The sequence below is a fragment of the Tursiops truncatus genome, chromosome 2 (genome assembly GCF_011762595.2).
Source record: "Tursiops truncatus isolate mTurTru1 chromosome 2, mTurTru1.mat.Y, whole genome shotgun sequence".
NCBI lineage: Eukaryota > Metazoa > Chordata > Mammalia > Artiodactyla > Delphinidae > Tursiops > Tursiops truncatus.
In genome coordinates this window covers 156,598,788-156,622,230 of record NC_047035.1, presented here as the reverse complement: position 1 = coordinate 156,622,230, position 23,443 = coordinate 156,598,788, and the positions used below count along the sequence as shown (strand labels likewise).

Below are 23,443 nucleotides of genomic sequence, written 5' to 3'. Positions count from 1 at the left end.
ATTCACGCTAACTTCTGGGTCCTCTGTGTCATGACCCATCATTCTTACTTTCTGACACAAGTTGTTGCAGGCTCATCTTTACCATGCCACCCCCATTCTTTAATTTCTCAAGGAGCTTCAACTCCTTTTAGTGGAAAATGCTATTTAGACACCAAGATCAGGGCACTAGGTGTGCTCACTGCCACCACGATGTCATTATGTCACTTTTAGAGCTAAGCAGAGTTTGGTAAATACACACACACACATTATTAATTTCTGTATCTATCTATCTATATTTAAAAAACATGAGTTGATACTGATCATCCTTACACTTAGCATCCAGGCCAAATATCACTTCTCCCTTGAATTATTTCTAGATGCCCTTGGTGGTAACCGTCCTCTCTGTTTTTTTGGTTTTTTTTTTTTGCGGTATGTGGGCCTCTCACTGCTGTGGCCTCTCCCGCTGCGGATCAAAGGCTCCGGATGCGCAGGCTCAGCGGCCATGGCTCACGGGCCCAGCCGTTCCGCGGCATGTGGGATCTTCCCAGACCGGGGCACGAACCCACGTCCCCTGCATCGGCAGGCGGACTCTCAACCACTACGCCACCAGGGAAGCCCTGTCCTCTGTGTTTGACAGCACTTTGTCATCACCCTCAAACTGGAGCGTCTTTCCTCACTGGTTTATATACTCCCTAACGTCAGGAATCAAATCATAGTCATCTTTATTTACTTCATAGAACCTACTACAGGGCGCTGAATATGGGCAAAAGCTAAGATGTATGCTAACTGAACAGAATTTTCATAAAAGGAGAGGAACTGACCTGAGTGATATCCAGAGTAAAATAAAACATGTAAACTTGCCTTTTCTGCATGTGTGGGCACACTTTTTATACCTAAGGAAATGTTTAGGCACCTGCCCTTTTTTTCCCTTGTACCCTGGACATCATATCTCTTCCATCAAAATAAACAGAAATATCTCCTATTTAGAATTGCATTAGAATATACCCTCCTCTACAACTAGTTTCCTTTATTGTGCCTTTACATTTATTTGTAAGCAATTTTACATAAATCTTTCGCTTTTATCTCAAAGTATGAGAAGCTTCATTTGCCTCCCATATTTTTAGAAATACTCTCATTCCTTTAAAAAGATTTTTGTTAAAACATATTTTAAGTTGAATTTGACAACACTCTTAGCCTGAAAGACTAAAACATGCTCAATCAACTTCTACAGGGACTTCCCTGGTGGCACAGTGGTTAAGAATCCGCCTGCCAATGCAGGGGACAAGGGTTAGAGCCCTGGTCCGGGAAGATCCCACATGCCGCGGAGCAACTAAGCCCGTGCACCACAGCTACTGAGCCTGCTCTCTAGAGCCCACGAGCCACAACTACTGAGCCCACGTGCCACAACTACTGAAGCCTGGTGCCTAGAGCCCGTGCTCCACAACAAGAGAAGCCACTGCAATGAGAAGCCTGTGCACTGCAACAAAGAGTAGCCCCCGCTCGCCACAACTAGAGAAAGCCTGCGTGCAGCAATGAAGACCCAACACAGCCAAATATAAATAAATTTAATAAATTTAAAAAATTAAAAATAAAAAAATCAAAGGGAGGGGCTTCCCTCGCCATCCGGTGGTTAAGACTCTGTCATTCCAATGCAGGGGGCACGGGTTCGATCCCTGGTCGGGGAACCAAGATCCCACATGCCATATGGCATGGCCAAAAAAATAAAATAAAGGTGTATTTTTAATTTTTATTTATTTATTTTTTTTAAAGGTGTATTTTTTTAAAAATGAAAATAAAAATAAAAGGGAAAAAAGGGCGCACCATGTTTGCCTGTAAACAGTGATTTAAGTTATTTTTCAAAATAATAAATAAAAGCTTGAAAAGGTGAGTAAATGGGGATTTAGAGTGATCTGTGTTGAAACCCGGAAGCACCCCAGGGTGACAGTGTGAGGTGGTCCCCACACCTCAAGGCTCTTACCGTAAGCGTGGCTGTGTTCTCGTCGTCCGACCACTGCATGGAGAGGACAGAAACAGAATGTTAAATGTGGACAGTGTACTGGGCTTCCAAAAAGCAGTGCCCCATCTAAAAATCACCCATACACAGGAGACAGCTTTTCCTGAATACAAAGTATGTGTCCAAGGGAAATTTTCATGTAATTTCTCACTTGATTGAATCTATGCTAAGATCTCAAAGCCAGAACCATTTCAGAGAACATTTCGATTAGAACACATTACGGAACAGTTTATATTATTTTGAACCAACCTGTATTTCTTCTGCTTCGTTATCACTGTCCGGCTGAGAACATGTTGGCGGATCTTCCCTGGAAGAACATAAAATTTAAATTGAGCAAGAGAAAGCTTTGGTGCTGTGCAGTCATAATTGCAGGTGTGCTGAGTATATATATTTTTAAAAAAGCCTTAGAATTGGAAGATAATGTTAGGAAAAGTTCACTTTTTGAGACAGAAACTAATAAAAACCAACATGAAATTAATGAGAGTACATGTCCAATAAGAGATGGCGGAATAAAAACTTCCTGCCCTCTTCTCAGAAATCACTAGAAACAAGGAAAAGAAAAACTCAAACTCCACCTGTGAGGACACTAAGAATCCAGTCTCAATCCCGATATAAGAGAAAGTGCTGCCCAAGACAAGGAAGACCAGACGGGATGAAGGAAGCCACAGAAGGAACTGCCGGAGGAGCTGTTCCGGGCAACCGCTGGACACCCTGCGGGCGCAGCCAAAAATCTTTTGTTTACATAGTGAAAACAGGGCGTGTGGGCTGGTGGCAGGAGTTACCCTGTATCTGGACTGGCACCACTGGAGGGCATGGGGGAGGAAGAGAAAGACATACTCAGACATGCTGTCTTAGAAGGAGCCAGTGGGCAGAGCGGGTGTTGAAAAGGGCCATTAACAGCCAATCCTTACCGCCTGGGGCGAAGCAAGGGCTGAAAGACCGCAGAGGGAGCGACACTGCCCAGGCCTATGAAGAACTCCCTCTTGAAATGCTACTAAAATGATTTAAAAGATCCCAAGGGAAAAAGCACCAGAGAGGAGACAACTGCAGAGAAGAGACAACAGAAGTCTGGAAAACAGAAAGCCAGTGGCGGGGGGACCCAGTTGGCAACAGGCAGACCCTGGAGCCATCACACACGATGGGACCACAGCTCCGGCTTCAAAAGGGGTGACCTGAGTGAAGTCCGTGAAGGGGGCAGGGAGGCACGCCGAGCTGTCCTCAGCTGGCACACCCCAGCAACTCAACCTCCTCCGTGGACCAAACCGGGTAAGGGCTCCGGTCCTTAATGCCCTAGAGGAAAATCGGGGTGAAATGCTAGAATACGACGAAGTCATAAGTGGAAGTCGTGTTAACAGTGAGACCTCTAGTCCCCTTCCTCCCTCCCTGCTCCCCCAATACAGACAGATTAGAGGACTCATCTCTGTAGACACTGGAAAACCCCCGGGGAAAGACTCACAAATAACTGTCATCTGGGAATCTTCCATCAATACCTGCTGACTGCTGGCACTCTTAGTAAACAAGCCCCACCCGGGCACATAAAGTTTCTGCATGTGTGTGTGTGTGTGTGTGTGTGTGTGTGTGTGTGTGTGTGTGTGTCCATCCCTCACTCTTAAATATGAATAAAGGCCTAGAATCATGAGAAAACTAAAGAAAGGCTCCAAGATGAGAAAAGAGTTTTTAAAAAGAGAGAGAAAAGGTACATGGATGAAATAAAGACAATACAGGAACCAGATGAAAAATAATTTTTTAAATCATAAATATCCTCAAAGATAAAAGATACTGCATTCATGAGAGGAGGCCAGAGGACAAGGTTGGACTTGTAGAAACTGAAAACGTGGTAGCCGAAATCTAAAAATTCAACAGAATGAATGGCAAAATCAAGGAAATTTTCCAGAAAGTAAAACTAAGAAGACAGACAATAGGGAAGAAATGATAAAATTCAGAGAATTAATCCAGTAGACCCAGCCTCTAAATAATAGGAGTTCCAGAAAGAGAAGCAAGAAAATAAGAGGAAATGATCAAAGACATAATATTTTTAACTGTTCTAGAACGAAAGAGCCCACCAAGTACACATCACAATGAATGGGAAAAACAAAAACAAGAAACTCTGATGATGTATTTACAAAGATGGCCACAGCAATTCTTCCCATCTTGACATGCCCCTTTGCAGGGTGACTTTGCCACTCTTCCCATCAAGAAATGGCATCTGTTTTCCCGCCCCTTTAATTCAAACTGGCTTCAAGACTCATTGTGACCAACAAAATGTAGCACAAGCGACACCATGTGATGCTGAACCTAGGTGTCAAGTCTTTACAGCTTCCGTGCCCCCGTTTTTGGAATGTTGCCACCACCACGTAAAGGAGCTGAGTCTGAGGCTGAGAAATCACAAGGAAAGAGAAGCCCAGGTGACAGTCAGCGTCCGCTGCCAGACATGAGTGAGGTATCTTAAAACCATCCAGTTTTATGGTCGAGCCACCAGAAAACTACAGCCGCAAGAGCGACCTCAGCAAGACCGACAGAAGACTTGCCCAGTGTCGAGCATTACAGAGGCTCTGAGATTTTACCCCACTTGCAAGCTAACAAGTTAGCCTGCCAGAGTTCATGGACTCTGGCAGAAGACAGGGGACTCCTGGGTCAGAAACAAAGGACTCTCACTCACAGTACAAAGCATGAGCTCCATCTTCGAATCAGTTCCCTCTGGCCCCTCACGCCCCGTGGAAGGTCAAGGAGTGACCCAGGTTTGTGTTACAACTGAGGAACCCTGAACTTAGAGAATCTCATCTTTTATAATGAGCTGCAGGTAAACCTGGCTGGTCTTTGACCCAAGAGGTGACACTGTCTTTATCTGTACTAGACAGTAACAAGCCTGCTCTCTGCTAGGGAGAGACACTATCTCTATCTTCCAAGGCCATCTGCTGCATAAACGTCTTTGAAAAGACAATCAGGAACAAAAGCTGTCAGTGCCTCTGCTCAAAAGACATGCAGAGACCCAAGGAGAAGTGTCTCTCAACACCCAGCTGAGCAAACATTGACACATAAAATGGTCACGTTTTAAGTCACTAACTTTAGGCAATACAGATGACTATCATGAAATAACAACACAAAAGGTACTCAATGAACTTGAAAATGCATTTATCACTCTAAAACACCACTTTTGGTTTTTGTTAGTATAACAAAATACATTTTTAAAAAACATATTTGTAATCGGTGTATTCATACAGTTCTTCAGAAAAACTTATTGCAATTCCTACCATGGGATGTGTCACTGAAATGGAAAAGATGATGGAGTGTATATACTGGCAAGTTCACCAGACTTGCTTTCCAAGGTAAACCTCTAAATACTGAGGACTGAGTTGATGTTAATATTTAGAAGTATTCTCTGTTTTCTATATCACAGCTAGCACTGAGCTGGTACCTAAAAGCCGCGGGAAATGTGAGAGCACTGGCTTTGGAGGCAGACAGACATTGTCAGAATATGTCAGTTCTGCCTCTGTTAGTCGCGAGCGTGGCACCAGAATCCCATCAATTAAACCATATGACAGTAGCTACTCTGCAGAGTTGTGAAGATTCAAAACATGAACGAATCGAACATGTGTTTTATAATTGGCATCTATTGTCATTCTCCTTAAGGGAGACGATCAGGAAAGAAAGAACTCCCGGGGCCAAAAGGAGACAGTGAGGATTGACACCTACTCGGGAGCGCTGAGTCAAACCACCTGAATCCGACCCAACTTGTGAGCCCAGGTCAGGCACCACCTCTTCTGTACAAACTCCCTGCATCACCCCAGCTTACAGTGATTATTTCAACTCCAAAAACATGGCTTAACAGAACACTGGGTGCTTTTGTTCCAAACACGGGCACCTATTTATTTACATCTTTGACTTGGCGACTAACTAAGCCTGGACTCCCAAGGCAGGATGTCCCACCCATCTTTTCTTGTTTGTTTGTTTTAAATGGAAAGTTTATTTGCTCAGTACACCAGACACCCATCTTGTTATCCCAGTAGCATGCTCAGCACCCAACTCATGGTAGGCACCCAATAACGTGCAATGAAAATGAATCACTGTCTACACCAGAAATGCGTGCTACCAGCCTCCTTTCCTACACCAACTGCAGGCAATGATAACCAAACCAAGCACGTCAAGATCTTCCCTGCCTCAGACCCCTCCTTAATGCTGCTCCCTCAGCCTTGAAGATTCTTCCCTTTGCCCTTCAACTGACTGCTTTCCACCCAAACTTCCTAACTGAGAGGCTCGTAAGTTAGCTCTTTGGGGTATTCCCTGACCCTCCCTGAAATCCTCAGCCCCAGCCCACTCCCAGTAATTTAATACGGCAGTGATCACCCCATTTCCTTCACAGCCTTTACCACAATTTTCACTTATATATTTACTGGTGTGTTTGTTTAATGTGCGGACTGAGATTAATGATAATGGTGAGAACAGTTAGTATTTCTTAAGAGCACACAATGTACTAGGCATTATTATATTTATAAACATTAAATATTTATGGCTAAACATTTTATGCATTATCTCCTTTTATCCCTGCAACAACCCTATTTACAGAAGAGGAAACTGAGGCACAGAGAGCTAGAAATGAGCAAAGATAGGATTTAGCCCTAGGCAATGCGACTGACAGACCAGCACTGTGCTATTTGACTCCCATAAAATACAAAGCTGAACTGTCAACTCCAAAAAGGCAGGGTCCCTACCTGATTTGTGCGTTACTGGAGAGCAGAGTGAAGTGCTGTGTGCTGTATCACACTGCTTAACAGTGTTTAACAGGCCTGCCTCTGCCAGAAGTTCATGCACACATCTGGCCAACGAAAAACATCACAGGAGCTCTTCCACAAGCTCAGAGCACTGAAATCTATGCAGGCCTTTCTAAGAGCGGGAGGCATTTGCTTTACACTCCCATTTATGTAAGCTTATTAAGTGTTCTATATTTAAAAATAATAAAGTTACGTGTGTAAATATCCCAAGGTTGAGACTCACCTACCTATTCTGTTTCCTTATCCTGCAATTATTCCAAGTCAATGAGGCTCTAAATTAATAATTTTCAGGTTATTAAGTGGTTGAGAATACCAAAAACAGAACTATAATCTAGAAAGCTACACAGAAGATCCATCAGACCAAAAAATATATATATAGGTATATATGTGTGTGTGTGTGTGTGTATATATATATATATATACACACACACACATATACACATACACATATATATACATATACATACACACACATACATATTTATGGTAAAATTAGTGTACTGAAAACATACACAATTCTAATTACATTTCTGAGTTCATTTACTGAAGAAACGTTCATCAAGCACCTCTTGTGTATCAGGTACTGTTCCAAGAGCTGGGAACACAACTGTCCAAGTCCCTGTTCTCATGAAGACTGTATTCTAATAGAACCACTAAGGGAATGATGTCAGATGGAAATAAGTATTACACTGAAAAATAAAGTGAGGTTAGGAGATAAAAAGTGATGCACCAAAATGTGGTAATCCATACAGTGGAGCAGTACTTAGCCTTGAAAAGGAAGGCAATTCTCACCATACTGTAACACGGATGAACCTCAGGACGTTATGCTGAGTGAGATAAGCCAGCCGCAGGAGGACAGGTACTGTGTGATTCCTCTTGTATGAGGTATTTAGAGAAGTCAAATTCACAGGCACAGGAAACAGAATGGTGGTTGCCAGGGGCTGGTGGACGGGAGCGATGGGGACTCAGTGTGTAACTGGTACAGAGTTTCAGTTTTTCAAGATGGCAAGAGTTCTGCAGATGAATGCTGGTGATGGTTGCACAACATTGTAACTGTACTTAATACCACTAAACTGTACACCTAAAAATAGTTAATATAGTAAATTTTATGTTATGTATATTTTATCTCAATAAAAAATATATTTTTTAATAATTCTAAGGGAAAATTATTTCCAACCTAGAATTCTATTAAAAAAACGAGTGATGTTTCAGTAAGGGTTACCATTAAGCTACTTCAGAAAGGAAAGAGAAGGATGAACACTTAGATAACATGACTTCTGAGCAGAGACCTGAATGAAAAAATAGGAATGACATTAAAGTATGATTCTTAAACTTTTTCCAGTTTGCACTAAAAACACTGAAGCATGGTACTTTCCTTTATAAACAGAGGAACTACTTGAACAAAAGGAATAGTTATCATACACATTTTCTAAAAGTAGAGATGAAAGGAATTACTCAATTTCACAACTTGTAATTATTAGTAGAGGAAGTACTCAATTTTGAAAATCTTATCAACTGAGCATTAACAAGGAATACAGAACAAAGATCAGCAAATAATTTTAACTAGGGAAAAAAGGGAGAGAATGGGGCCAAAGCTAATGTACTTATTTTACATGGTAATCGCTGAGATTTAATCATTACAAATTTCTTTATGCTAAAATTTAAAGAACTTTTTTCTGATATGCCTTACCTTCCTGACACCACCAGAGTTCCATCATCAAGTAAATAATCCTTCACATTCTGAGGAAGTGGAAGAATGACACTAAAAAACAAAAACAAAAACAAAATGCACATACCAAAAAAAAGGGCATCAATTTAAAAGACCAACCATAAGCAGAGAAAAAAAGTTCAAAACTCAATTTCTGATTTACTTGTTCCCTTTATTTTAATATGAAGTGGGAAATGTTAATGATGGACACTTGGCAGCAGCAGACTGGAAATTAGGATAATATGAATAAATACTGTGGTAAACTAAATTAGGTGCATATAATTACCCCCATTGTCTCGGTGATAAAGAGACAAAAACCAGCCAAATCCAAAGAACTGGACTGAAATCACAGTATGAAAGCAACAAGCTCAGAAGAATTCTGAGTACAAGGGTTATGTGCCTTTAAGAAATTAGAGCCCTGCAGGTATTTGCAGCAACACAGGAAATGAGCAAACAAATCAGAAGATGAACAGCATCTGACCACCTTCTAAGAGATGGGGAGGAAGCAGGCTTAAGATGTGGAAACCATTCTTTGGTTGGCAATGAGTGTGTAAGGCTAAGAATTCACGGTATGTTTGGATGTGCATTCTATTCACCTGATCACCAGAGTACACAGCTGCCTACCTGGGCATGCTTCAGTTGAATTGGTTTCAGACAATCATAATTAAGGAATGGCAAAGCCTATGTGAGAAAACTAGAAAGTTGCATGGGAAGGCATCAGATGCCTAAATAAATAAATGAATAAACTTTACTCTTTATATTTGATATACAAGCCTCATTTACCATCATCTTGTCTATTTAATAATCACTGAACATGTTATAAACATTCACTTGTGTTACTGTTTATTAAATACGTTTTTTTCTTTTGGGAAAAAAAAAAGGGATGACAAAGCCATACTTGATATCACTTGAAAAAACGTATGGGATAATTTGGTTTTTTATTCTGTAATAATCATCAAAAATCCTGCCACAGATACCTAAAATGCTATTACTTTGATCTTGAGGCATGTATTTTTTAAAAACTGAAAACGATTATGGCCTGCTTTCAGAGAGACCATAATTGACTTATAACAGTATGCTTCATTTATTTATTGAATAAGTTTTTTGGCACATTACAGATGGATGTTGTGCACAGGAAAGATTATTCATGAGCTACTTCAGTTTTAGAAATTAATATCTGATTTATCAAAATTACAATTTCACATTCAAAAGCTTACTTCTTCTTCAGGCTTTTAAGTTCAACTACCAAATCTTATTCTTCTATTTGTAAATCTGCTAAATTTTAATGAAATTTCAAGTGAGTCTTTGAAACTTAAAAGTTGCTTTAAATTTTTTAACTCTTGTAAAAATAATCTAGTCACCTTTCTTTTTAAATATGTCAATTGTCTAATTACAGGTAAGCCTTTCCAAGTATTTAACTCTTACAAAACCAGTGAATTAAATTGTAAGTACAGTGAATCCAAGGTTCTTGCAAACATTCCAACTGAAACTGAAAAACTTTAAAAATTTTCTTATATCTTTTAACGTATCACAATTCTAAACCAATTACACAATTTAAATTGGAAACACAAGGCTAACCTGTTATACATATGCCAAATGTTCTCAAAAAGGCAAATTCAAGGATATTAAATAAACTTAACAGGAGAAAAAACCCTCAAGTTTGAATTATTTCATCACCTCTATATATAATTCTAGCTCTTCCTGGGGTTAAAGATACTTACCCAACAATGTCAGCCCAAGAGAATTATACACGACCTTCCTAAGAGAATTTGAAGTTTACCTTTTCATGGGCCTGAGACTGAGAAATATCAGCAGGGATGCTGGTTCCTAGACATTAGGGTGATTTTCCTGACCACAATAAGAGCAGAGAGAGCCCTCTTCTATGCCAGTAACATCTCTGAATCCCCAAATCGATGATTTCCGAGTCCACGTCCCTTGTTTCTGAGTTATACTAATTCTCAAGTCTGATGTGAATCCTGACTTTCCCTCCAGGTTGCATCATCCCTTGACTGGATTTGAAACATCTATTTACTGTTTGATTCCATTGTGAATTCTCTGCATATTTTTCCTATTTGGAGGGTCTACAACTCTTACATGTATGAGCCTCACCGAGTTAGATTCTGCATCGTTCTCATGAGTCCCTGAGTCCTGCTGTCACAGTTCTAAAGTCGCCCTAATGACGTGACCTTGCATTATGTTACCTAAGTCATGGAGGAGTCCTAGATGACTCCATTAAGAACTGAACGCCTAGGAGTGGGAAAAGACACAAAAGAAAAATAAAAATCACAGTACAATATGGTAAGTGCTGTACCAAGTGCAGATGTACCAAAGGCCACCAAAATTCTGAAGAAAAGGGAACCATGCCTGAGAGACTGAGGCCATAAATAAGTCATGGCCAGGCGTACTTGACCCAAAGCTACTGAGGCTGTCGAAAAAGAGCTTAAATCAGTCACTGAAATCCACGATGCAGGCAAGACTCCATGAGGCCCAAACGAAAGATGTAAAAGATTTAATGACAAAGTACCTATCCCATCAAGTCGATATAATTCTATACACAAAGACAAGCTAATCTAATGGAATGGAGGTTGAAGGGGCCTTTAAAAGATTATTTATAACTTTCATATTTGAAGAAAGAAACATTTAGAAAGGAGAGTGGATGGCCCAAAGTCATCTAGCTACTTATTCTTAAGCCTGAGTCAAAGTTCTAGAACATGTCAAAAAATGATTCTATATTCTTTCCTCCATAATCATCTCTGAACCTTGATTAATAAACACCAAATAATAAGGCTGAGTCAATAACCAGAATATGGTTTCTCGGCATTAAAGCTGACAATGACAATGACAAACCTAACACAACTCCACCAGAATGACCTGGGTTGTGGAGGGACATCCTGCCATATGTTGGGTTCCAGTGATGACACCACAGAACTAACTAGAGTTACAGTTCAAAGACAGAGGAAAGAATACTTTCAGGCAACACAGCTTAGTTGTGGACTGGTTAAAAAAATAAAAAAAAAATCCCACGCCTTGGTTTATTTTTCACTCCCAGCTTCACATGAATGGTACACATTTTAAGTGAACTAAAATTATTTTGCTTCAATGGAGCTTTGATTAAATCAAAAACATTAACAATGAGCAGCTTTTTGTACTATATGCCAGAAACAGTGGCAAGCATTTTTAATGCTTTATCTCATTTAATTCTCATGACAATCCTACTATTTTCTCAATTTTCCAGATGGGGCTTAGAGAGATTAAGCGATTTGCACAAGATGCTGGTGGAACCAAAATTCCACGCCAGACAGATGGCCCTGACTCTGGAGTCCAATTCTTAACCATTATACTTTACTGCTGAAGGCAAAGAAAAACTCCGCCAGAGGTGACAAAGGTGCCTGCACACAAAGCACAAGGCAGTTTCGAGTGAACTCCGTGTGAAAATGTCTGACAGGCTCACAATTACACCTTCTATCACACCAATACAAAATAAGTAATTCTAGCATCATCTCAGACCCTGAGCCTCTTTCGATTATGCAAGAGAATGAAGGACTGGCACATCATATAAGAAGATAAAGTCCACTGCTGCTGTTGAAGCTCTTCCTTCCGTTTTGGTGTGCCTTCAACCATCTTCAAATGCAAAGCTCCTGCGAGATGCTCTAACCTCCATTACACCCTGGATAACTGGGAGCTGATTCTATGTATGAATAACAGGATAGAAAAGAACTGTCTTTTGAATAATCTCCTTGGGCTTGTCCAAACACTCAGGATCTCAAAAGTTTCCCTCTCTGTATTCACACTCTCTGCACCGAGAATGAAAAGGGAAGATGCATATCTAAAAAAGTGGCAATCTAGGCCTAAAGGGGGAGTGCCAAAAGACAGAAAATCCTACCCGTGGATACGCAGCTCTTTGATCTATCCGCCTTAGTGTGGGAAAGCCTACCCTTGCATCACGCTCCAGATGTCACGACTGCTTTTGAACATTTGAGGATATTCTCCGAGCTGCCTTGCCTACATTACCTCAAATGACCGGGTGAAGGATGAAAACAGTTAATCCTCTGCTTGCCCTGCAAACTGGTCATAGATTCCTTGTTGTGGGCCAGAGAACTAGAAAACAAATCCTGTTCCACTTCTCTTTCAGACGGCTTCCATCCCTAACAACACATAAGTATACTTTACTAATGCTTTCCATCTACACTATCATGTTGGAGCTTCACAATGGAATTTGAGGTTGGGTCTGTATCATTGTTCTCATTTGATAGTGACCAAAAACTATCAAGTCCCCCAGCGGGTTAGTCAGTGGCAAAGCCCAGACTACCCAGTTCTGCTGATCACCTCCCCCCGCTGGCAATTCTAAAGGCAGTTAAGGTGAACTCCCAAGCCTAAACTAGCTTCATCTGCTCCTCAGACCGCCTCTGACCTTCACTGAGCCACGACACTGCCCTTCTACCTCCCCAGCACCCTCCCTGATGCACAACAGGGGGCACAGCAAACATGGATCGACTTCATTCATCTCCCCACCCGAAATACCACCAGGAAGTCGAAATCTCGGCCCTGGCGCTCCCATCGAGGCCTGCAGTTTTTTTATGGAGCTGGGAGTCGCCCCAAATGTCGCAATCCCCTTTTGCCCATTGCCTCGGCGTAACCCCTCTCGTCTCACCTCTTGATGGTGAGGCTTCTGAACAGTGGATACCACGCGGAAAACTGACAGTGCAGCACATGCTCCTTCTTCATCCTCCAGCCGCCCCCGCCGCCGCCGTCGCCGCCGCCTCTCCCTCTGCTCCCAGCACCCTCCCGGAACCCTGGTCTCCCGTCCCGGAAGTGCCCGCCGAGCTGGTTTGGTGAGAGGACACTTCCGGTCTATTAAGCAAGGAGGAAGGAGTGAAGAAGGAGCGGAGAGAAAGAATCTTGGGGCGTGCTTTTTTAGGGTACACTCACACGCACACGCAGACGCACACACACACAGTTCTGTCCACGGGAGAGGAATTCCGAAACTGTTGAGACGAGGATTGTAAATGCAGGGCTCCTCTTCTCGTCTAGCCGCGCACTGCCCCGGAAGGTAATCCTCTGCGGCTAGGTCACCAGCGGGGGTGCTACGGGTGCCGCGAGGGGGCGAGCGCGCACCCTCTCTCATCAACGCGAGGCGCGCCTGCGGCTCCCGCAGTAGCCCAGCATCTCCTGAGACTGCTGCCTTGGACCCGTGCTTTCTCCTTTCCTCCCCCTTCCTAAAGGAGTACCCATCCCTTCGCCCCACGCCTGGGAGTAGGTAACTCGGCGCGGGCCAATCAAGTGCAGGGTCTCTTTGGCGGGGGAGGGAGGGAGCACACCTGGAGCATGCCGGCAGCGGAGCGCGTCTCCACGGCTGTGAACCCAGCTCGCGTCCCGCGAGGCGCGGAAAGGAGGGCAGGTTCAGAGACAAACCAGGAAACGGGGTGGAAGAGCTGGGCTACTCGGGGTACAGAAAGTAGGAAAAATCAGTGAAATGTTAGCGTGAGTGCAGTGGTGGAGGCATCTGCAAAGGGAGGCATGGCCCCGCTTCTCTGGTGGGGGAGGGTTGTGAGAGAGAGGGAACGAGCCCGTCTGTACGGTCCTGGGGAGTTGGACTTTGGAGGTGAATAGAGGAGGTAGATTTGAGAGAACAGAGGAAAGGAGAGGTGTCGCCTTTGAGCGTCAAGTTCATTTATTCTAGTCTCTCAAAAGTAGCAGCTTGCAAAAACACAGCCAGATATCGTGTCCGTACCCATGCCATGCTGGATTCACAAGACTGTAAGGAATGCTAGTCGAATTTGTTATACCATTCTTTTTCGCTCTTCTTCGTCCGTCCCCTATCACCCTATCGTCTGTTTTCCCTATTCCTTTCGTAAGGGCGTATCAGATGGCGGTCAGAAAGTAGAGTAACGAAAAAGTTCGCTTTTATTTATTTCTTTAAATGAATGAAAAGAGAAATGATTAGGTGCTGAGAAACGCCTTTTAAACCTAGCCTTGCTTCGTACAGTTACGTGCCTTGGGCTTGTCCCAGGCACCTTTGCCTAAGGGCGCACATTTCGGATAGCTCCTTAAAATTGCACATTCTTACTGGCTCATCTTAAGTCGTTTTAAATTAGAAAGAGGTGAGAACCCCACCGATTACAAGCCTCTTTAGAAAGGTATTCATTCGTATAATTACAGGATTCTCTGCCCATTAGGCGTTAGAACCCCGCCCCCACACACACCGGGAATATGCGTTTCCTGTTTTGTTTTGCTCAAAAAGTGTTCCTAAGTGGTTTAATTGGGAGCAGAGCTTTTAAACATACATTGTCAAAGCGGAGGTAAATGAAGTTTGCCGTTGCAGAGTATGTTGGGGCAGGGGCGGCGGTAGTGGGTCGGTAGCACTTCTGAGATCCACGATTACGCAATCCTTTCTGTTTTGATGGGGGAAAGAAGCAATATTCCATAGATGCTGGGAGAATGGTGCCAGGCTGCCAGATCTAAGAGAGACTTGATACCGGATGGAGTGGTCACTCAAATATTTGTTTTTGATGTGACCTAGAAATAAACAAGTTGCAGCTGAAGGCAATGTTAGCACTGATGGGGTTAATTTGGGTAAGGTATTTTCTGTTGAAGATAGGAATTAATAGATGTATAGGAGAAAGTAGAAACTGGGAACGTAGTCAGTCTGGGAGGAAGCCCAGGAAACTTGCGTGTAGAGGTTGAGGTGAGAATTGCAGTTATTTGTAAAGAAGCAGCTAAGTCTGTAAACTTAAATATAGACACTACAGGGAAGGGATTTGATGCAGATGTCTTTTATTCAGGCTATATACTTTAGAAGTGCTGACATTTTAGTATTACTCACAGCTGATTTTAAGTAACTTGTTACACATTTAACCAGCATCGAATAAATTGATATTACAAACAGACACTCCAGTATTTTGAATGGGTACAGCTAAATTCGCTTTCTTTTTTTTTTTTTTTTTTTGCGGTACGCGGGCCTCTCACTGCTGTGGCCTCTCCTGCTGCGGAGCACAGGCTCCGGACACACAGGCTCAGCGGCCATGGGTCACGGGCCCAGCCGCTCCGCGGCATGCGGGATCTTCCCAGACCGGGGTATGAACCCGTGTCCCCTGCATCGGCAGGTGGACTGTCAACCACTGCGCCACCATGGAAGCCCCGCTTTCATTATTTATTAGCCACCATGTTTACCTTTTCTTCATTTAGCCATCAACTGTTTATATTAATCAAGTTTCTTCAATGAAACCTTTACAACAGTGGAAATAGTTGCTTTTTCTCGTGAGGGCCGAAAAATATCTGTAACCAAAGTGATAGGGGGTAATTGAGCAATTCCAAATTAAATAATGAAGAAACATTTCCTTCTCTGAATCCATAATATAATTAATATTGTAGATTAGTGTTTCCAACTGCCTGTTGGTTTTCTCCCCTTGGGATATCTTACCGACATCTCAAACTCAGTGTTTCCAAGTTTGAACACTGCACCACCCCTTTCTCCCAGTTTTCTTTAAGATCATCTCCTTCTTGGAATTAGCTTTGGAAACCCCTTCCCCAGAAACTGTTTTAGGAAAAGTAAAAAAGTCTCATCTGCAGGGAATTAAATCTGCTTGCTCCTGGTCCACCCTCGTCCAAACCTGTGTTATCTCTTTCCTGGGCAATTATGAAGAGGTTCTTTACTGGTCTTGTTACTCTGTAGCTGTAACCAGTTAACTTTTCCAAGGGGTAATTACAATCAGTTCACTCTTGCTCAACCAGAACTAAAGGTAATGATTGTAAATCACTTGGTTAATGATTATAAATCACCAAGTATAATTTCAGTAAAATGTCAGTCCCTCCCTGCCCATCCAACCCCTACACCTACAAGAAAAGAAAAGAAAGAAGAAAGCTTTCAGTGGCTTTGCATCATTGACAAAGTAACTGCAGGAAGTTATGTGAGGTTAATTGTCAACAAAGAAAAGCTCGCTTAAAGTTAATCCATTTGATGTACCATAGATGGTACAAAAGAAGACTGATCAAAATATTATCTTTAAAAAAACTAAAATTTTTGAAGCTTTATGATTTTAACCAAGATTATGAAATATAACAAAACTAATGGTACTTGGTTCATTATAAATCAAGTGGCTTTTCTGTGTAATTTTTCTGAAAGAATGTAGAATAGCATTTTAGACATTCCTGTTAACAACACAATCGTTATTTTTTGCAAAAATTGATCTCCCACTTAATTTCTTTCAAGTTGCCTTGTTGATTTCTCTATTCAATTATTAAACTGTTCCAACTGCCTGACCTTCATTTGTCAATCAGAAGTTTTGGCTTACGATTTGAGCTCCTACATCTTTGGTTGAGTATAGATGGTGTTTACAATACTCAGCTGTTAGCTGGGAGAGATTAACCAATGTGTGATTTCTCGCTCTGATTTTTGCTTCACTTTGCAAGCTCAGCAAGCTGCAGGGACTCAGGTATCACAATACGTGAATGATGAGAGCCTGGGCGCAAACCCTACAGCCTGACTTTTGCGGTTCTCAGTTTAACTTCTTGAATCTTACTCCCACTTAACTTTAATCCAGCTGTTGTTCCTAATACTCAAATACACAAGTTTGTGAAAATGTGATCTTTTATCTTCCTCCCTTCAGTGGAGAATTGTAAGTGCTAAACCCAAGAGGAACGTGCCTAGCAGCAGGAGTTTGTGGCCTGCTGGTTAAGGTTGTTGAGTGCTTTGTTTGCCAGCAAATTTGGGGGAAAGGGGCGGGCATCCAGCCGAATCTGTGTAAGCCTTTGGAAATGTGTTTGTTAATATCATCCATTATATGTGGGGTTTGTTTGGTTTTGTTTGTTTGTTTTGGAGGGCATAGGGAGGGAAAAGTTGAGAGCCTCAGGGCTTGCCTCTCCTGTGATTTCTCAACCCTTCCCCCAGTTAGTATCTCTGCTTTTGTTCATGTGGTTCCTTCTACTCAGAATGCTTGCCCTGCCTTTTTGGTCTCTAAATCATATCTTAGTATCAAACTACCTTTTAATAGTAGCTTTTTAAAAGTCTTTTCTATTTTCCCTGCCTCCCAAGTGGATGTGATTTGTGCCTCATTTAAAAAACCCTGGTATTGCATTATCTTTCTAGCAGGCATTTGCCCTTCTGGTTATTTACATATAAGGTCCCCAGGGCAGGAATAGTGGTCACTTTGCACTTGCTGTATACTTGAACTTTTGAACTGCCCACGCTCACAAAGCTAGTTAGACGCTGCTGCCCGACACTGTACAGGAATTCAAAGAATCCTGTGACATTTTCCTTCACTGGAGTTTTTTGTGCCCTGGAAAAATCACACATCTGACACATCATAGACCTTCTCTGCTCAAACCAAAGTAGGTTAAAACAGATTATGTGAATTAGAACACTCAGCGTTATGTACATGGGGGTTTTTGTGGGGTTTTTACGTATAACATACACCTATTAGCAAAATGTAGATGACCTTAAGTTCTAGCTAACGAAGTGGATAACATTTTTTTTTTTTTTTTCTTTTGCTGTACGCGGGCCTCTCACTGTTGTGGCCTCTCCCGTTGCAGAGCACAGGCTCCGGACGCGCAGGCTCAGCGGCCATGGCTCACGAGCCCAGCCGCTCCGCGGCATGTGGGATCTTCCCGGACCAGGGCACGAACCCGTGTCCCCTTTATTGGCAGGCGGACTCTCAACCACTGCGCCACCAGGGAAGCCCAAATTAAATTTTACTTTTAAATCTCGAAATAGCATGGGGTTGGCTTAGGAAAGCTGTGTCACAGTGGTGTTGGAGACAAGCATGCAGCCGGGCGTGGAGAGCTGTGTGGTCTCTGAAGAGCTGCGCTGGTGACCAGCCCCACACCGCACTATTTAGCTTCTGTTTCTGAAATGGTGCTAAGAATAATGTTCTTTTTCTGTTTCAGTAATACTTTTGACGTGCTTGCACAATCCTGAACATTTTGGGAATCGCGTGGTAAAGAATAGACTTCTGAAATCACTCTTTAATCCCATTTTTGTTTTTAACACAGTTCATAGATTACCAGAGAATACTCTTCACCCTTGGGGCTGATTGCATTCCAAGTAATTACCCTCGAGAGGCCCAGCCCTGTTAGCCACTCTTTTCTTTCTTTTTTTGTAATTTATGTCTGGAGCTTGTTTTTTGTTTTTCTAGACCTCTAACAGTTTAGCTTAAACATTTTAAAATACAGTCTGTTTGAAACAACTGCTTATAAATAGTTTAGCATTTGCCAACTGAGGGTCGATTTTTGATTACTGGGACTGTTTTGTACTTGAGTTTAGCTAATTTAGATGAAGAGGGGTGGATGGGGAACCATCCTTCAGAATAGGGCTTTTTCACCTTTTTAGCCCACGAACAATCCCTTTGAAAATCTGAGGGCAGCTGTAAAGAGAAACATTAGGGGACCCAGCAGATAACATAAATGCCTTAAAGTGTCGTGTAAATCTGAAGGAACTAGATGCCCCTTTGCCCCTAAAGATACTCACATGGGGGTCGTAGGAGGACCTCTTGTTCGAAATTAGGTGTTACTGACATTTTGTCTCCTGGGAATCCAGATTATGAATCTTTTCATAGAGGAAAGTAGAGGTTATCTTGCTCTGCCCATCTGCTCTTCTGGTGGCACGTGTACCTTTAAGGACTGCAGTTCTCTGCTTTTAAGAAGTTTGTGTCAGACAGGGAGATCAGCTCGGTGCTTTGTGTCTACCTAGAGGGGTGGGATAGGGAGAATGGGAGGGAGACGCAAGAGGGAGGAGATATGGGGATATATGTATGTGTATGGCTGATTCACTTCGTTGTAGAGCAGAGGCTAACACACAATTGTAGAGCAATTATACTCCAATAAAGATGTTTAAAAAAAAAAAGAAGTTTGAGTCGGAACGTCATTTTAAAGGAGGTAGAAATTTTGACTTAATCCGAGTGTTTTGTACCGTTCTGGACAGATTCTATATTGTGCACTAAATGGGGTTGCTTGGTTGCCTGAGAGTTACTTTCTCTTAAATGTCAGAACTAGAAGTGGAGGAAACTTTCCTTCTCTGATGTATATGTTGTTAATAGAAGGGAATGGAAATCTAGAAGATAAAAATCTAGGTGGATAAAGTTCTTTTCTCTGGATGTAGAACACTCAGGTGGAGACGGGCAGCCAGCCGTTTATGTAACTAACCTATGGTTCGTTTTCATCTGGGGCAGCACTCTACTGTGATTGCCTGTAATAATGTCAACTGTTTGTCTGATGTAAACCAATGCCAGTTAAAAGTTTACCTAATAAATTACCGTCTGGGGTACTTTCAAAGGAATAGCTGCCTGTTTTCTTATGCTGTATGCGTATAATTCATATGCTGTCTCTAAGTATGTAAACGTACGTGTAGCTTACTACTTTATTACTTTCATGCCTCTGTTCAACTGTCACCGAATTAAAGAGGCCTTTCCTGATCACTCTGTATAGATTAGCACCCTTCTCCCCCCTTCACTCTGCTTCAGTGAGTGTGAAGATGTACAGGCATTTCTTTCTCTCATCCTCATTAAGTGGGTATTTTTATTTCTTTAGCATATAGTCATCTTTCCTCACCTCAGGCCTCAAATTTCGCTTCTTTGCCAGAGTAATTCCTGAGTTGGCCCACAAAATAATGTGCAAGCAACGGTGTTCATAATGTTTTAATAATACAGCATAAATACGTACTGAGCATCAGACAAAATGCGCACCGAGCGGACAGTAAAATGGTTGCGTGGTTTAGCAACGCAGTGTTGTGGAGTCCAGAGCAGAACTCTGCAAACTGGTCTTCCGGGCTTTGTCAGCCTTTGGACCCAGGGTGACAGTCAATAACCCAACTATCCTACACACTTAGCTGTTGGGAATTTTAAGACTGCAATGGTGGTGGTTAATTGAGATGTAATTCACAGACCATAAAGTTCACCTTCGTGATTATAAAATTCAGAAGGTTTTGTGTATTCACAAGATGTGCCACCATCATCACTATTTAGTTCCAGAACATTTTCATCCAAAGGAATGCCATACCCTAGTCCTTCCCTCCCCCAGTCACCTGGGAACCACAAACCTGCTTGCTGTGTTATGGATGTGTCTCTTCTGGGTATTTCATATAAATGGAATCATACAATATTTGGCCTTCTGTGGCTGGCTTCTTTCATTTAGCGTGTTTCCAAGGTTCATCCATGTTGTAGCATGTATCAGTACGTCATTCCTTTTTATGGCTGAATAATTGTCTGCTGTATGGAATCACTACATTTTATTTATTCATCAATTGATAGATATTTACGTTGTTTCCACTCGAGCTATTATGAATAATACTGCTGTGAACATTTGTGTACAAGTTTTTGCGTGAGCCTGTGTGTCATTTCTCTTGGTTATATACCTATGAGTGAAATTATTGGGTCATATGGGAACTCTGTGGTTAACCTTCTAAGGAACTGCAATATATTAGGGTCCTAGTTTCTTCACATCCTCACCAACACTTGTTATTATCTCTTTTATTATAATCATCATAGCGGGAGTGAAGGGGTATCTCATTGTGGTGCTGATTTACATTTCCCTGATGGCTAATGACGTTGAGCATATTTTCATGTGCTTATTGGCCATTTGTATACACTTCTTTGGAGAAATGTCTGTTCAGATCCTTTGCCTATTTTAAATTAGGCTATTTGTCTTTTAATTATTGTGTTGTAAGAGTTTTTTACATATTTCACATACAAGTCTTATATCAGATTTGCAAACTTTTTCCCCATTCTGTGGGTTGTCTTTCTACTATCTTGATGGTATCCTTTGAAGCACAAAAGTTTTACACTCTGATGAAATGCAGTTTATCTGTTTTTTCTTCGGTCACTTGAGCTTTAGGTGTCGTATCTAAGAGACAACTGACTAACCCAAGATCATGAAGACTTAAAGTTATGTTTTCTTCACAGAGTTTTATAATTTTCGCTCTTACAATGAGGGCTTTGATCCATTTTGAGTTAATTTTTATAGATGGTATTAGGTAAAGGTTCATTTTTATTCTTATCTATGTGTATATCTAGTCCCAGAACAATTTGTTAAAAAGACTGTTCTTTTCCTCCAAAATTCTCTTGGCCCTCTTGTTGAAAATCAGTTCACTGTACATCTATGGGTTTAATTCTGGACTCTCAATTCTGTCCATCTATATGTAGCCTATGCTTGTGCCAGTACCCACACCATCTTGATTACTGTGGCTTTTTTTTTTTTTTTTTTTTTTTTTGCGGTACGTGGGCCTCTCACTGTTGTGGCCTCTCCCGTTGCGGAGCACAGGCTCCGGACGCGCAGGCCCAGCAGCCATGGCTCACGGGCCCAGCCACTCTGCGGCTGTGGGATCTTCCCGGACCAGGGCACGAACCCGCGTCCCCTGCATCGGCAGGCAGATTCTCAACCACTGCACCACCAGGGAAGCCCTACAGTAAGTTTTGAAATCAGAAAGTGTGAATTTTTTAACTTTGTGCCAAGGTAATTTTGAAATTGAGTTTAACTTAATTAGATAAAGACCAGTAGACGAGGAACTCTTCTTCAGAACAAGCCTAAGCAGGCCCCACACCAACCTGATTCTTAGAAACAGGTTGGCTCTCTAGACTTAGCCAGCCAGTTGCACTCTTTTCCTTCATTCATTTATGTGTCAGTGATTTTAGGGAGTTTTTATAGTAACATAACTGTGAGCAATGTTGAAAGTTGGATAATGTAAACAAAAATCTAGTGTCTGGGAGATAGTTTTGGAAATCATTTCATCCCAAGTGGGAGACATTAAGGTTTTTAACCAGAGCAGGGATAGTAGGGGTAGGACACTTTCAGAAAGTGTTAGAGGTAAATTTCGAGGACTTGCGATGGATGAGTTATGGTTGGTAAAGGAGTTTAGGGATCGGAGGTACTTGTATTTCCAGCTTGCGGATGACGTGTGGGACTAGATATTGATGGCCTGAGTAAAGATACACAGTAGTGTCATCTGGTCTTTCAAGAAGTCCTGCAAGGTTGGAGCAGAGAACAGGATTATGAGAAGGTTTATTTAAGTTTTGTTGGTTGTGTTTTAGGGAAACTTGCTGTTTAATTATCACTTTAGGTCCCAGAAGAAACAGAGCAGACACTTTTCCTTCTAAGATGGTTGGTAAGAGAGTTGTTGTTTGATGGTTTCTATTTTCCCTGGAGCTAAAGTTTGGAGCTGGGGTAGGTTAGGAACTGTGGAACTTTAGGGTAGTGAAGGGTTGGAATAGACACTGAGAAATGTAGATAAAATAGCAAGGAAACAGAAAATAGGAATGAAAAAGACAAGACAGAGGACCGATTCAGGAAGTCCAACAGCTAAGTATTATTTCCTGAAAGAGAGAAGAGAGAAAACAGAGGGGAGGAAATTATCAGTGAAATAGTTGAGGAGGCACAGAATGAAGTTTCCAGATTGAAAGGACCCACTTGAATCCCCTAAAATAACACCAACATCACCGTGAAGATGTAAGTAACTGCAGGTTTCCAGAGAAAGAACACCGGTCACTTGGAAAGGATCTAGAATCAGAGTGACTCCAAATTTCTTAGCAGTAGCCAGTTTGCTTTTTATATATATATGTGTATAAATTTATTTATTTTATTTATTTTTGGCTGCATTGGGTCTTCGTTGCTGCGCGTGGGCTTTCTCTACTTGCGGTGAGCAGGGGCTACTCTTCGCTATCGTGCGCAGGCCTCTCATTGCGGTGGCTTCCCTTGTTGCGGAGCACGGGCTCCAGGCACGCGGGCTTCAGCAGTTGTGGCTCACGGGCTCTAGAGCGCAGGCTCAGTAGTTGTGGCGCACGGGCTTAGTTGCTCCACGGCATGTGGGATCCTCCTGGACCAGGGCTCAAACCCGTGTCCCATGCACTGGCAGGCGGATTCTTAACCACTGTAGCACCACCAGGGAAGCCCCAGTTTGCTTCTTAGAAGCAAGACCCTGAACAGTGTCTCCAAACTGCTGACAGAAAATGATTTTCAGCTCATAATTGTATATGCAGCCAGATTATCAAT

General features: G+C 42.1%; 2 protein-coding genes across 12 annotated transcripts in view; one reads left to right on the top strand and one right to left on the bottom strand.

The window, feature by feature from the left end:
- Positions 1-13,365, bottom strand: part of CDC123 (cell division cycle 123) — a 58,311-nt gene extending 44,946 nt beyond the window's left edge. Inside the window, exons 1-4 of one of the 3 annotated variants that reach the window (XM_019933265.3) lie at positions 13,122-13,365; positions 8,453-8,524; positions 2,243-2,300; positions 1,958-1,990 (exon numbers count right to left, since the gene is read on the bottom strand). In XM_019933265.3, coding sequence (XP_019788824.1) covers positions 1,958-1,990; positions 2,243-2,300; positions 8,453-8,524; positions 13,122-13,195 — 237 coding nt within the window. In that variant the 5' untranslated portion in view covers positions 13,196-13,365. The remainder of the gene's footprint in view (positions 1-1,957; positions 1,991-2,242; positions 2,301-8,452; positions 8,525-13,121) is intronic. The other 2 variants (XM_019933263.3, XM_019933264.3) reach the window with 2 other exon arrangements.
- Positions 13,366-13,380: 15 nt separating this feature from the next.
- The window catches only part of NUDT5 (nudix hydrolase 5), a 39,266-nt gene continuing 29,203 nt past the window's right edge, over positions 13,381-23,443 (top strand). Inside the window, exons 1-2 of one of the 9 annotated variants that reach the window (XM_073801557.1) lie at positions 21,719-21,863; positions 22,775-22,900. Coding sequence is in view for 3 of the 9 variants with exons in the window: in XM_073801553.1 (XP_073657654.1) it covers positions 14,204-14,227 (24 nt within the window). In the remaining 6 variants the exon portion in view is untranslated. Of the gene's footprint in view, positions 13,521-13,566; positions 13,728-13,783; positions 14,228-21,718; positions 21,864-21,914; positions 22,901-23,443 lie in introns of those variants that run through there. The other 8 variants (XM_073801559.1, XM_073801554.1, XM_073801555.1 and 5 more) reach the window with 8 other exon arrangements.